Here is a 13954-nt window from a genome sequence, read left to right on the forward strand (position 1 = left end):
CACTTTCTATTTAAGAAGAACAAAACAGCTGCAATGTTTATTGCTTGACTGACAATTCATCAGACAACATTTGTGGTATTATAGGCTGGCATAAGGTAATCATATTAGCATTACAATTTGATTTTAGATCTTTTAAAATTGCCACATTATGCAACTGATGAAAACTGGGTGGGTGGTTGTACAGACACTAACTTTTTCATTCATCCTATAAACTTTGGTTGGTACTTTGTAATATGTTTAGTACGCTTCTGGGATATTTGCCTAGTGTTACCACTTTTTTGCATACAACTGATGGCTATTGGTTTTGAAATAGAAATGACATCACTTGTAATTTCCTTAGAAGCTGAGGTCTTACTACAACGCACCAAATACCATGGCCTGCCAAATCCTGGTACTTAATAAATGTGTGATCCATGAACCACTAAGTAACTGCCTATGTGAGTCTAGAGAACCACAAATAAACCAGAACCATGTGCTAAAATCAGAGTGAACATTTGTGGAGAAGTATTTTTTTGTGTGGAGTTTATGGAGTACGCTCCAAACCAATCCTCAAATGAGCCAGACCCATGCACAGCACGAACCTGCAAACCAATATTTGACCTTTACTTCTTATATGGCAAATCATTTAGGTCAGTTATATTCACAAGTTTTGCGACCAGTCACAGCTTATTTCATTCACAATGTTATTCAGTTACCAACCTTCAAAATATCTTATTTTGCAGAAATAAAGAAAACCATACAGGTTTGAAATAACAAGAGAGTATAAGTAAAGGATGACAGAATTTTCATTTTTGGGTGAACTTTCACTTTAACAAAACAACACAGGTGATAACTAAGTTGTAACTATTACTTCACTTTGCATCTTTGTGAGGGCAAAAATCTCAAGGATCTACAACCAATGCAAAAAAGTGTGTTGACTCAAGATAAAATAAAGTTAAAAAACATTATGCGCTGATTTGTTTATCTTCAAAAAATGTTTTATTATATAACGAAATATAAGTGCATAATGTAAATATGGTAAAGTAGTCCTTCAATCTTTCAGCAACTGGGACATTAAAATGCATCCTGGAAATCTTTTTAAGCCCAAGGGTCAAGGTCCTATGAAAAACAGCCCAAATTCCCCTTATATCCCAGCATTTAATTTAGGTAAGTTGTATTAGAATTTTCTACAAAAAATAACACTCTACAACAGATCGTAATTATTAGTATTGGGTTACTGTGCGGCCTCGGTGACGTGACTTAAAAATAGTGCACTGCCTCTTTAAGACTGCGCTATTGTCATTGGTCGCTGACCATCTGTATCCTGTGTGCGCTCGTGTGGGTTTATTCTATTCCACGGACGGTTTATTATAGGGCCTCGAATTTAATGGACCTGCATTAAAGTAAATAATTAGATATTGTAACCAAATGCTCTTTTGACACGTTACGTGGACATCATATAATCCGGCAATAATAATGGCTGAATTACCGATGGGGAAAGGGGTTTCCGCAGGGAGGATTGCGAGCAATGTACAGAAAAAAATAACCAGGGCTCAGGAAAAGGTAAGTACATCTTTAAACGCGGCTGTTAATACATCATCGCGATATTTAGGGTTGCTTTCATCTGTCTCAGTGTGTTATATAGATTAACGTGACAGGACGATCTACATCTAAAAGACCGTCGATGTGACGTCCCCGAAATAATATCATTTATGCTGTCAATAGATGCGCTGGATCAGAACATCTTGCTAAAATCCTCGATTTGTCCTCTACAGTTATAGGCTCGTTAAAATGCTTGAATGTATTAGCCTATTTGAAGGCGCAAGGCAAGCTGCCTTCGCAGCCCAATGCTAAACGATCAGCTCTAAATCTAGGCACTTCAGATAAACAGGCCCTTAACAAAAGATAAACTTGTGTTTTACTGATCCAAACAAACATTCCAGCAGGATAAATGTTTAATAAACGTTTTTAAGTGTCATTCAAGGACATCATGATTCCTTGCTGCACGGTGTTATTATTCCAGCTCTAATACTCACTCCAGAATGGAGGTACTAGAAAGGTATTTTACAACACAGGAGGAATAGGATCAATATGGTTTCATCTTTCATCAGGTTCTCCAAAAGCTTGGCAAGGCTGATGAAACTAAAGATCTGGCATTTGAAGAGGGTGTGATCAACTTTAATAAACAGCTGGTGAGTTATGTTTTGTGTTTAATTCGGAAGGGGTTTGTTAAGATATAAGCATTGGGGACCCTTGCCTGCGCCGTGGTGTGATCTACTGTATGACCCTGTCTCAGGTTGTCCTCTTGCCTTACATAGGTTGAGGGTTCCAAACTGCAAAAAGACCTTCGGACCTATTTGACTGCTGTGAAAAGTAAGACTGTTGATACAAATTTACATTTTTCATATGTGGATTTTCTGACATTTTCACAATTTTATACCAGCCTGCCTTTCTGATTCCTTTCTCTTGGTTTCCCACAGCCATGCATGAGTCCTCTAAACATCTCTACGAGTGCCTAGATGACATGTATGAGTCGGATTGGTATGGCAGAAAGGATGTGGAATCCCTCTTTGAGGTAATTTTTTTTAAGTTTATTAAAGTCTTTGTCAGCATTATGTAACATAGGTTAAAAGTGATTTAGAAGGAAAATGACCAAAAATCTACAACATTGTGTGGATTTCTTTGCAAAACATAATTTTTTTTAACATTGCTGTGCACTATTTGCACTTCTGTTTCCCTATTTTTTTCTTTAATCCCATAAACCACACTATTTCATTTAGCACTTACAAACAACCTTGTTGCCTTTTTTCATTCATTTCACCAACAATGAAAACCCACAAGGCCTTTCGGTAACATGTGTTACCTGTTTTCATTAGCCTAGCCCAGGCCGCATAATTGGATACGACACCGTATCCAGTTCTTTTCTTCATTTCAAACATTTTTCTATTTTGGTAGTTTAAATTGAGCCGCACGTCTACACAATGGAGAATCACATCACAGGCGATCTCAGAAACATTTATGTAATTTGATCATGTCATGCTACATTCTCTAATTCTGGGTTCACACCAAAGGCGAATTAAGCGTTTGAAGGTTGAAAATATTTGTCAGATCGTGTCACTCAGGCGAAAATAACGAACTTTTCCCGCGAGTAGTAAAGAGTGTGGAACGTGACTGTTCGCTTTTGGTGTGAACTTATCACACGACGGGGAGTGTCTTCACGCATCCACACCCGCCATCCAGTATGTGTCAATGAGCTCCTTGAAATTTACGGAAGAAGCAATTTATGAGAGTTCGCCGAAATCGCGCCGCCCGATTCGCGTCATTCGCATCGCCGGCCACTAGTTCGCCTCTATGCACATCATTGCATTGACTTTGAATCTAATTTACTCGCGCATAATGCTTAATTCGCATTTGGTGTGAACATAGCATAGCGCTTTACCGCACGCTCTCTCACGGCAAAGACGCACCTCCGCAAAAAGAGTGCTTATTTTAACAACAGTGGTCCAGACAAGCAGAAGGTGTAAATGGACAAAAGTAAAAAAACAGCAATTTCAAAGTATTTTATGTCTGTCTACTGTTTTCTATGTGTCAAACCTTTTGACCAGATTTGTGATATTTTATGAACCGTAACGTTATTGTCTACATTTAGAATTAGCATTATTGATCAGCATGTAAACATTTGTAACACTGTAAAAACCCAGGCTAAAGTCTCATAATCTTATTATTATTAGATTTTTTATTATTAAGCATCAAAGATTATTTTCAAGTATTAATTTCACTAAGATTTCATCTTTAAAATGGTATTCTTCAGTCAATATTGAAGATATTGTTGTCATATTTTCACAGAATATTCTGTAGGATGATCTATGTAGAAAACAGTCAAATACATTTGCTGGGATTTCACAAGCAGGCTAACATTTTGTTCTAACGTTCTATTGGGAATTTATTAAAAGGTGGAAGTAGTTCTGTTATGAATTGCTTGTAAAGGCTAATTTAGTAAGCACATTTATTTGAGAGCATTTTAATTATTACATCTGTTGTTTGTTGTCAGTAGTTTTCAGACTTCTATTCCCCTAGGCAAAATATGAAATAAATGATCTGATAAAAGATCGTATCTTTTATATATAAAGTATATATCCAAATGGGCTAAATTGATAAAATATATTTTTTCAAAAAACATATTGTCCGGACCTCCGTTTGGAAGAAAATATAAAGACCGGACCTCTTGGAACTTTAATTGAATACCCCTGGCCTAGCCCATTTATTTTGCGGTTATTTTATCGGTTTAAGATAAATTCGTGAAGAAAGTCTGAAAAACTAAATATACCTGTCAATGCTGGGATGTAACGCATTTTTATATATATTCACAACTACTCTTAAAGACCTTATTACATTAGAATTTAAGTTTTATTGCTTTTAGTCCAAGTGTATTAATTTGAGATTATTTGTACACTGGTCTAGTCCTAAAAGCAAATGATTATTTAGTCATTCATCATTTTTTTAGATGTAGTATGTATTTCTCACCCCGCACCCAGGGGCATATTCAATTGTAATCTGAAAACAACAAAGTGTTGTAAACTAAAGGCTATTATCTATAACAAGAACCAAATGAAAGATAAAATAGAATCCTAACAACATTATGCTACCGATCTCTGTTTTAGTTAAATGTAATTTAACTTTTGCTTTCTGCTGTTTGAAATATCACGTCTTATCCTTGTGTCTTGCATGCCCAACATTTTCCCTTGATTTCTGCTTTTTTGAAAGGAATATTACATGCATTATGGGAGTGGGGAAACAGATGGGAGGTAAATCAAGGGGTTTACATTTGTTGTACTCCTGTGTGCATTGTTTATTTTCACAGCTAATTGTTACATAAAAGCAGATAGTTTAAACTACCATAATTAGAAGAAAATATTATTTAACAGTTCTTTCCTGATCTAGAATGAGCCCAAATAGCTTTACAGCATCCCGCTGCTTTATAGTTAGTTGTGTGTGTTAGTTGGTGAACGTCTAAAAAAGTATTTACAATAAGTTTTGTACCATCCAAATAAGTTATTTACAATTTGTACTTGCATTACAGGACTCAGACCTCCTCTGGACAGATTTCCATCAAAAATTGGTAGATCATGCGCTTATATCCATGGACACTTACTTGGGCCAATTTCCTGACATCAGGGTACAGATTTCCCATGTTTAAGATGTTTCAAATGTTCTAGGTTATTAGCATTTACTGTTATTATTATATTCTGAAATGTTCTAATATCTGTGTAATGTACAGGCTCGTATCGCAAAGCGTGACAGGAAGCTGGTGGACTTTGACAGTGCTCGCCACAACTATGCTGCTGTAAACAAAGGCAAGAAAAAGGAGGGGATTAAGATCACCAAGGTAACACTGGACGAAACATTAAAAAAGCTATATTTTGTATTAAACACATTCTGTTGTCACGGTATGTGTCTTCATGTGTGTACATTATTGTTCACAATCTCTATTCTTCTGTTTGTAGCCAGCATCTCTGCTGGAGAGAGCCGCTCCAGGCTGGGCTCAGGGGATCCTGTCGGCCCATAATGTAGCTCAAACCAGTCTCTCCAGGAGTCAGGTGACATTTCATTGCTATTACTTGTTATAAGAGTTGTAACTGGCCAGTATTTTCAAATCCCCCTTTTTGAAGAGGACAATATCTTCTTGCCAGGCAAATAATGACAAATGGTGAAATTAAATTCCCTGCATTTTGGGGCCAAATGAATTACATAGAGATCTAAAATCACTTACTAAAGGCTGCTCACACAAATAAATAAAATGAATTTCACCGCGTTTCATGTTATAATGTCATGTGTGATATTTGTTTTAGGCAGAAGAAGAGTTTGAGAGGGCACAGAAGGTGTTCGAGGAGATTAATATAGATTTGCAAGAAGAACTGCCATCACTGTGGAACAGGTGTTGTTTTAATCGATGTTTTAATCAATGTTTTAATCTCACAGAGCCTGATGTTTGACTATTGGCATGAAGTCAGATTCCTGCTAAGATTCACTCACTTAGACAAGAAGGTGCCAAATTGGCCATTATGTAAAACAACAACAACAAAAAACTTTATTATTTGAAACACAATCAAATTATTGCGCATGATTTTAAGAAATTGCATTGATGCCAGCAGATTCGATTTTTTCTTTTAAATACTGTGTGCAACGTCTTTCAGTTTTAGTATGCAGTATTGGTCAATTGGTTTACCAGCTGAGACTGGGACTATATCAGTACTGTGTGTGCTCTTTTTCAGTCGTGTCGGCTTTTATGTGAACACATTCCAGAGTGTGGCTGGTCTGGAGGAAAAGTTTCACAGAGAAATGGGGAAAGTGAGTCCAAAGTAACACTATTCAGTGATATATTTGTTCCCATTTAAATGAAATATTCTATTTGCTGATGATAAATAATTAAATATATATATAAAGTAAATAAATATAATATTACAATTAAAATATGAACGAAATAACCTATTTATATGTTAACTTCAATTTTCATATTTCTTTATTACAGATTAATCAGAATGTGAATGATACACTGGAGAAATTAGAAAATCAAGATATGTCCAGGTCAGTCATGTTAAAAATGACATAAGTATAAACAGCCCAAACCAGCATTGTTAAGCATAGTGATTCATTTTTTACCCATGTTGCCTTCTAGGGCTGTCACAGTTATTAAATAAATAATTATCGCAATTATTGCACGTCTTTATAGAAGACATAAGGGAGAGCTCTAGTGCCTGCATATAGCACAATTTAGGTATATATTGTAACTTGAGTATGATAATACTGGTAAAATGTTCCAACAATCACTAAACTGTAGTACAATTTAATATTACATTAACTAAAACGAGTGTGATCATTCACTCCTGATCAAACTCGTTTTACACGTTTGGCGCTGTATTATTGACATGCTAAAGCTTAGACCGTCAATACAATAATGACCCCCATTTCTTAAGAGAAAGTAAAAAAACTAAGTCTTATATTCAGAACAATATGGTCATTTCAAAGGGGAATCAAAAATGTATGAGAATTAAACGTCAAAGCCCGAAAACAGACAATTAATCGTCATAAGCGCAATGATTTATTAGACAATGAATCGTCAGCCAAATTTCATAACCGTGACAGCCCTAGTGCCTTCTAGGTTTATAAACAGACATGCATATGGCTATAATTCAATTACACTATATTTCAACAAACAAATAATTAAATAAACCCCAACACCACTCTCACAGAAAAACAGGTAGCCAAGGGGCGAGGACATCAGCACCCCAGAGGAGGTAACAGTGGTGACCCTGCAGTGCTCTGTGTGTGTGTTGAAGAATTTGTATTCGTGCTTGTGTATGTTTGTATGTTTCTGCATTCTCTCTTACCGAAAGCTTATGCGTGCTGTCCATGCTGTGCAGCAGCAGACGCTGCACGTAGACAAGGGTTTGTCATGTGCAATATTTGTGATGCTGTCTGAAGTCCTATAGGTGCTTCACAAGTAATCATTTAGAGCAGTACTTTTGCATTCCAACATTGTTTTATAAATTAACGTTTGTTAAAGATGATGCGTTCCCCGCATGAATAGAATGACTTTCCACAGGAAGCAATCCCATTTCAGTCTGCATGTACGATCGCTACATATGAAACTGTCTTCTGTGCAGTTGTGGAGACGTTTTGGCTTTTGTATTCCAGTAAGGCTAACGGCACACACCGGTCATCTTTTATGAAATGGCTTGTAGTTTGAAGCATGACAGAGAGGGGTTCCCTGCAGCAGTCATACTGTATTAACATAAATATATTTTTTATGCTGTAGTGAGAGAACGGAAGATGCCAATCACACTCTGAGCCCCGGGGGACCGCCAGCCATTCCCAAATCACCATCTAAGGTCATTTGTGTTTGGAATGTTCATTTTCTGCTTAAGAAAACATAAAACATGGCACTGCAGTGATTTCTCATCAGTCTTTGTGTTGGCATCAGTAATACTGCCCTCCACTGTGCTTCAGTTCTCATTTCTTATTCATGCATGTCTACAGCTAAGGCCTACCGTCCCTCCACCTCCTAAAGTTACTCCATCAAAGGACTTGAAGCAGGAAAGCATAATCAACCTGTTTGGAGAAGCTGCGACTCCAGACATCAGTGTCACTTCGCCAACCCAGGTCAACAGTTTTTCCTCTCTTAATCCTATCTTCATTATAATGCTGTTAAAAGTGAAGCCAAAGAAAATATCCCTGACTTCTTGAGTCAGATGCTTACACATGATCATTACTCCTCTTTTATAAATATGCTTTTCATATTTTTACATTGCACTATAGCTCCTAAAGTCCTGTTTATCCCAAAACGATAACCATTAAGATAACCTGGGGTTAAACTGGGATTTGTTATGTGGCGGGGCTCTGTGGGGAATTTTGAGGGGTGCATATACGAAGCTTATCATCGTATTAGTTGACAAACTATAATATATACTGCATGTTGAGAGAGCCATCTGCTACGGACAATAGAATTCTGATAAAAATCATTATACTGTAGATGCAAGCAGTGTACAAAGCTACATAATCTTTCTGTATAGCCATGTGCTCTATCCTTGTGGCAAGTACTTTTCTGTCAAAACAACATTAACAATGATTGAAATGACCCATTCACTTGTGCATCGTTGCTGCCGCGCACACCATGAACAAACCGCTTTTAATGCTTGAATTTGATTAAAATTACATAATTTGGAAGTCGAGCCTTCATAAACAGTTCCCTATGACTTGAAACATTAAAACAACAGTGCACACCGGACACAATTCAAACGGAAAAATATCTCCCTCCGAAGGGACACCAAACAAAACGTCACTCCAAATAATGAGAAATGTATATATATATATATGAATAAATGAATGATTTCATTGCAATTCATTCACTTATTTTTTTCCATCTTTTGAGTTAGTATGATGCTCCAGCGACTGCTAATCTGCTGGACATGGACCTGGACTCACTTCAGGCGGCCACCACTCCTGTAGCTCAGGTCTGTCACAGTAACAGCAGTTAAAAGAGAATCCACTTCAAATCATGTAGTTTTAAATAAGAACTAATTGTATTTAGCATACATGGTATACTTAAAAAGGAAACGTGTTTAAAATAATAAACATAATAGGCATGTTTACTGAAAATTTTGAGGAGCAATGAAAGATCCAACCAGGGGGCTGGGGTGCACTAGGAGGCCTGTGCATAATTTCACTATTATTTAAAATAAAAAATAAAATGCATTAACATAAGCTAAAATAACTTATATTATGATTTAATGTTTTATTTGTAAAACCAAATACACATTTACTAGGACACAGTTACTCCAGAACATATTTGTTTAAGTAACAATTGTGAGTGGGTTGACCTCAGATTTTGTTGGGGACGATGGGGGTCTGTGAAGTCAAAAGAACCACTGCTGTAGAATGTCTGTAAGATAACCGTTATTTTATGATTATTATTTTGTTTTTATTTGCTTTTCTATGTGGATATTGAAAGACTTGGGATTCATGGGAGGTGACGGTGAGTGACATTTTGATTATGTTTACTCATAATTATGTAGTCAGATATTTTGATGGATTTTTTAACTATTTTTCTGATGTGAATTCAGTAACAATAATTATCTTTAGCCAAGTTATTCCAATGCATTGTAGGGCAGATAAGACCCTTTGCCCTGGTCAGACACTTGCAATTCCATTAAATTTCCTTTCACTGCAAGGCTTTCCCACATATATGCTGACAAGATTGTAAATGTCTGTCTGTCCTGCTTTTGCATTTATAATTGTCCACGATATTAATGTTGCATGTTTCACATCATTCCATAGACTAGATGACCTTCGCTAAAATAAAAGAGTGTTCAGCTGTTCAAATTCTCATCTGTCTTCTTTCTGGCTCATCATTCTGTCCAATCCGTATAATCCCTGGTCACGCTTTCCCTGGCTCCCACATGCCCGCCCCATCACTGCCCTTCTTCCCCCTCCCCCACCTACCTTGACACATGTAGCAAGCAGACAAGGAAGCTGAGGTGCCTCAGACATGGGATGATGATGGTACCCAGACTGTGCGCTCTGGCTGGGGTGATGATGGTACCCAGGCTACCTGGGATGATGATGGTAACCAACCTGTGCGTGCTCCGGCCAAATTCCCCGCCTGGGATGATGATGATGGCTCTCAGCCTGTGCAGGGGGATGAAAAGGATGCTACCCAGCAGGCCGAGGGGTGGGACAAGAATGGGGCTCAGGTACAGTTCTCATCGAGCTAGCTAAGAGGAGCCGAGGGGATGCTCAACCGCGGATGTGAGCATGGCAGTTGGGAGAATGCTGGTAGCAGCGGTAGTAGCATTAGTAATAGTGGTAGATGCCGCTAGGCATGATATGCTGTGAAGATTGCTGTGTAATTTGCATCTTGTTTTGTTTTCTCTTTCAATTCTCGGCTCTCTCTTGGTAATTTCACCCTCTTGTTGCTCGGCTCTCTCTGTCTTCTTCTTTATCTCTCATCTTTCCGTTTAGCAGGCCACAGAAAAGACAGCTGCTCCAGAAGAGCCTTCGGCTGAAGCTGTAAGTGTTGTTCAAGATGTTTACAAGTTAAAAAATACAAACACATTATACAAAGCGAAGGCTAGGGTAGTCAAAGTACAGCAAAACTCAAAGCAGACGAATCTGTCAACTAAGTCTTAAGCAAGGTCTCCATCTAGAGGACTGAAGGGGCAACTTCAAGCTTGAATGAGCTGCTATGTGATCACATAGTATTTCACTTAAAGGTCCAGTGTGTAATTTTTGGGATGATCTATTGATAGAAATGCAATGTAATATTCATAGCAATGACGCGTTATGTTTTAATTACCTTGAAATTTGTTTTTTGTATCTACATACCCGACGAGTTCCCTTGCATATATTTCGCCAAATTCTGTCAGCCGTCGTAGTGTTTCGAAAGGGGGGGTGGAGTGAGCGGTTTGTTTCAATTCGCAATATTGCCGCAAGATATTACTGACTGGACCTTTAAAGGGATAGTTAACCCCAAAATGAAAATAATGTAATCTTGTTTGTCACCCTCGTGTTGTTTAAAACATGTATATTGTTTAGTTACCGGCATTATATTGCAAGAAAATCAAAGTCATACAAGTTTGGATGACACAAGGATGAGTAAATTATAAAATAATGAGCTATTTGTGTGAACCATCCCTTTAAGTCTTTAAACCTATACTGCCTTTGTAAAAAAAAATTTCTGTTCTGTGAATTATTTTACATTTTATTTTTAAATGAGTGTTTACATTAATACACATTTAAGTGTTTTTTCTCTTTTTATTTTCACATATTCTTAAAATGTAGATCGCAGAGGCACCCGCTGAGAGTGTAGAGATGCCAGAGGGCTTCATTTTTAAAGTAAGTATAAATGATGCCTTTAATTTACCCATTATATATGATATCCCACCCATTGCTTTAAATTATTTTTTATTTAAATGATTCATTTACCTATAAGCTTATATATTATATACCCACAAATACTTTAAATATGCCTTATTTTACCTATATACATAAACATGATATGCCACACACTACTGTTTGTTATTTGTTTGCCTGCAGGTGAAAGCAATGCATGACTACAATGCCAATGACTCTGATGAGCTGGAGTTTAAAGCAGGAGATATAGTGTTGGTGGTGACTTATGAAAGTCAAGATGAGCAGGTTTGTATAGACCATTTTGCAAGACGTAAACAACTGCGGAGAAGATGCACTTCCCGTAACCGTTAACATGAACAAGTGTTTTGACATTAACTTACATAAACAAAGATTAATAAATAAATAAAACCTATAGTATGTTGCTCATTGTTAGTCCTTGCAAGCTAGTGCATTTAACCTTATTGTTAAGTTTGACAAAAAAATCGAATTAATACATATAATTCATAGGTTAAAGCCAGGAAAAGAAGATCATTGTGCATTATGTGCTTGCAGGATGAAGGGTGGCTGGTAGGGGTAAAAGAATCCGACTGGATTCAGTCTAAAGATCTTGGGAAAAAAGGAGTCTTTCCTGAAAATTTCACACAGAGGATTTAAGAGCCCTGCTGTCGGCCTGATCTGTGACACTTCTGCTGTTTCCCTGTGAATCCTTGTTTCACCTTTGAACTTTCCCTGAAAATGCAGAGATAACAAACTTTACTACACAGAGAAATGCAGAAACCGCTGGCGTAGGCCACTGTCCAACAGGCAATCAGTTGCGTTACTTTTGTGGAAGTGGAGTTTGCATTGTTGACAGGTCAGTCTTTCTGGTTTTTTATTAGCCTCCCTACAGCGTCAAGTGACACTCTGTTATTTAGTTTTGCCTAGAAGGAACGTTATTTCCTCTGCCAGTAAGTTTCATAACAACAAACAGGAAATAGTCAAAAACGTATCAATCTTTTTAGATCTTAATTGTTATCTTAGGAGCTCACATAACAATTAGTCTCTGTAGTCTAATACTAAGCACTTTGTGAGTTGCATGATATTCTTAGGGCACTCTTTCAAGAAAACGGAGTTTGACAGCTCAGTGTCAAAGATCTACGTTATTTCTTTTACGTTCCACAGCGCTAGCTTTGGCCCTGTCTACCAGCCTGCTTTTTTAATTCGTGAACAAAGAAAAATGTAAGAAAAAACATGAGACTAATAACGTGTCCGGTCCTTCTTATTAACAGAAAAAACAATATGCACTCATTCATACGTAGTAAATATTGAAACTAATGAGGCTAAAATATATAACCCCAGATTCTTGCTCAGGTTAGATGTTAATAAACCTGCGTGCTGTCTCTGACACTCAGCTTTACTCTATATATGATTTAACTGTCCACAGGTCCTTTAAAAGCCATTTATGATATCTCTGTGATCATTTTACTTCACTGTGCAAAGGGCATAATCATTCAGTGGAATATGGTTTATATTCTGTGAACTACTGTCAGATGCTTTCTTTACTTAACGTGATGCAATAATGTCTACACAGATGTTTATTTGTTTATGAATTGTATTAATAGATGTGAGTCAGAAATATAGGAAAATTGGCATTTTGTGATTCGGGAAAGAAACATAATGTGTAATATGGTGCAACATATAAAAGTCGTTGCAAATATGCATAATTCAGTCCTCTTACAATCTATTTAAAGTTTTATTTTTGTACATTGTGAGGCAAATGAAAGTTGCAATGTTTCAGTCTACGTGCCATGAACATGAACCGGTGGGGTATAATCTGCTCATTTCGTGTGTGGATCAGATCTTATTATCAATTTTAAAGCAAGTGCAGTTTATGAACTTTAAGATAACGGCACCCTAAGTCGGTATTTCAGATAAATTGATTCATCGGCCGTTGTGCTGAGTGACAACTTGTTCGCTTTTTGTTTGGTTTGTTACTCCTGATCTCTCTCTTCTCTCCTTGAGGCACGTGCGTGTGTTTTTGTATCCTGTACTGAGAAATCAATGTGACCTGCAAAGAGACAAATTATTGCATTGCCAATGCGTTTTGATGACCTGTCGGACGTAGTCAGAACGGATGGGAAGCACATCTTCTTCCTGTATTTGAGCGCATTTACAATATTTGGTAGTCGTTGTGTTTGTGGCTGTGAACATTGTGTTGTTTTGTTGGGTTTCATCACTAAAAAACAAATTCTCTTGCCATATCTATATCTGTATTTAGTGTGAATGTGAAAAAGGCATGCTAAACTCCACGAGCAGTGTGTCAGTGTGTACTAACTTGATGTTTTGGTGAGCTGGGAAAACAGGGCCACTTCATGCCACTATAAGCCATGAGTGTAGTCATTCTACAGACCTGTATCCTGCTAACTCACCAATGTTAATAAACATACGTTTTATCCTGTAATATGTTTTATGTGTTCACAACAAATATTTGACTCTTTATTTGTGCAAATGTAAAGTATTTCATGTAAAGTATAAGCAATCCCTGAACCCAAACCACTGTTAAACAACTGTCAGCATGTTTTTCGAC

At 37.1% G+C, this 13954-nt stretch overlaps 1 protein-coding gene across 7 annotated transcripts; it reads left to right on the forward strand.

Annotated features, from left to right (window-relative positions):
- Positions 1-1269: 1269 nt before the first annotated feature.
- bin1a (bridging integrator 1a) lies at positions 1270-13846 on the forward strand. Of its 7 annotated transcripts, none has more exons than XM_079465059.1 (20): positions 1275-1542; positions 2091-2171; positions 2298-2352; positions 2460-2554; positions 5060-5155; positions 5258-5365; positions 5484-5576; positions 5829-5914; positions 6252-6327; positions 6509-6564; positions 7230-7274; positions 7796-7868; positions 8017-8139; positions 8913-8990; positions 9488-9511; positions 9993-10229; positions 10498-10545; positions 11317-11370; positions 11572-11673; positions 11941-13846. In XM_079465059.1, exons 1-20 carry the CDS (start codon positions 1456-1458, stop codon positions 12040-12042), a joined length of 1719 nt encoding a protein of 572 aa, XP_079321185.1. In that variant the 5' UTR covers positions 1275-1455; the 3' UTR covers positions 12043-13846. The 7 variants fall into 7 exon arrangements, with proteins under 7 accessions (XP_079321188.1, XP_079321185.1, XP_079321186.1 ...); XM_079465060.1 differs by having other exon boundaries at positions 10501-10545; positions 11941-13831; XM_079465062.1 differs by lacking the exon at positions 7230-7274 and having other exon boundaries at positions 1270-1542; positions 10501-10545; positions 11941-13826.
- The last annotated feature ends 108 nt before the right edge of the window (positions 13847-13954 follow it).

This window comes from Barbatula barbatula (assembly GCF_947034865.1).
Source record: "Barbatula barbatula genome assembly, chromosome: 9".
In the NCBI taxonomy this organism is placed as follows: Eukaryota; Metazoa; Chordata; class Actinopteri; order Cypriniformes; family Nemacheilidae; genus Barbatula; species Barbatula barbatula.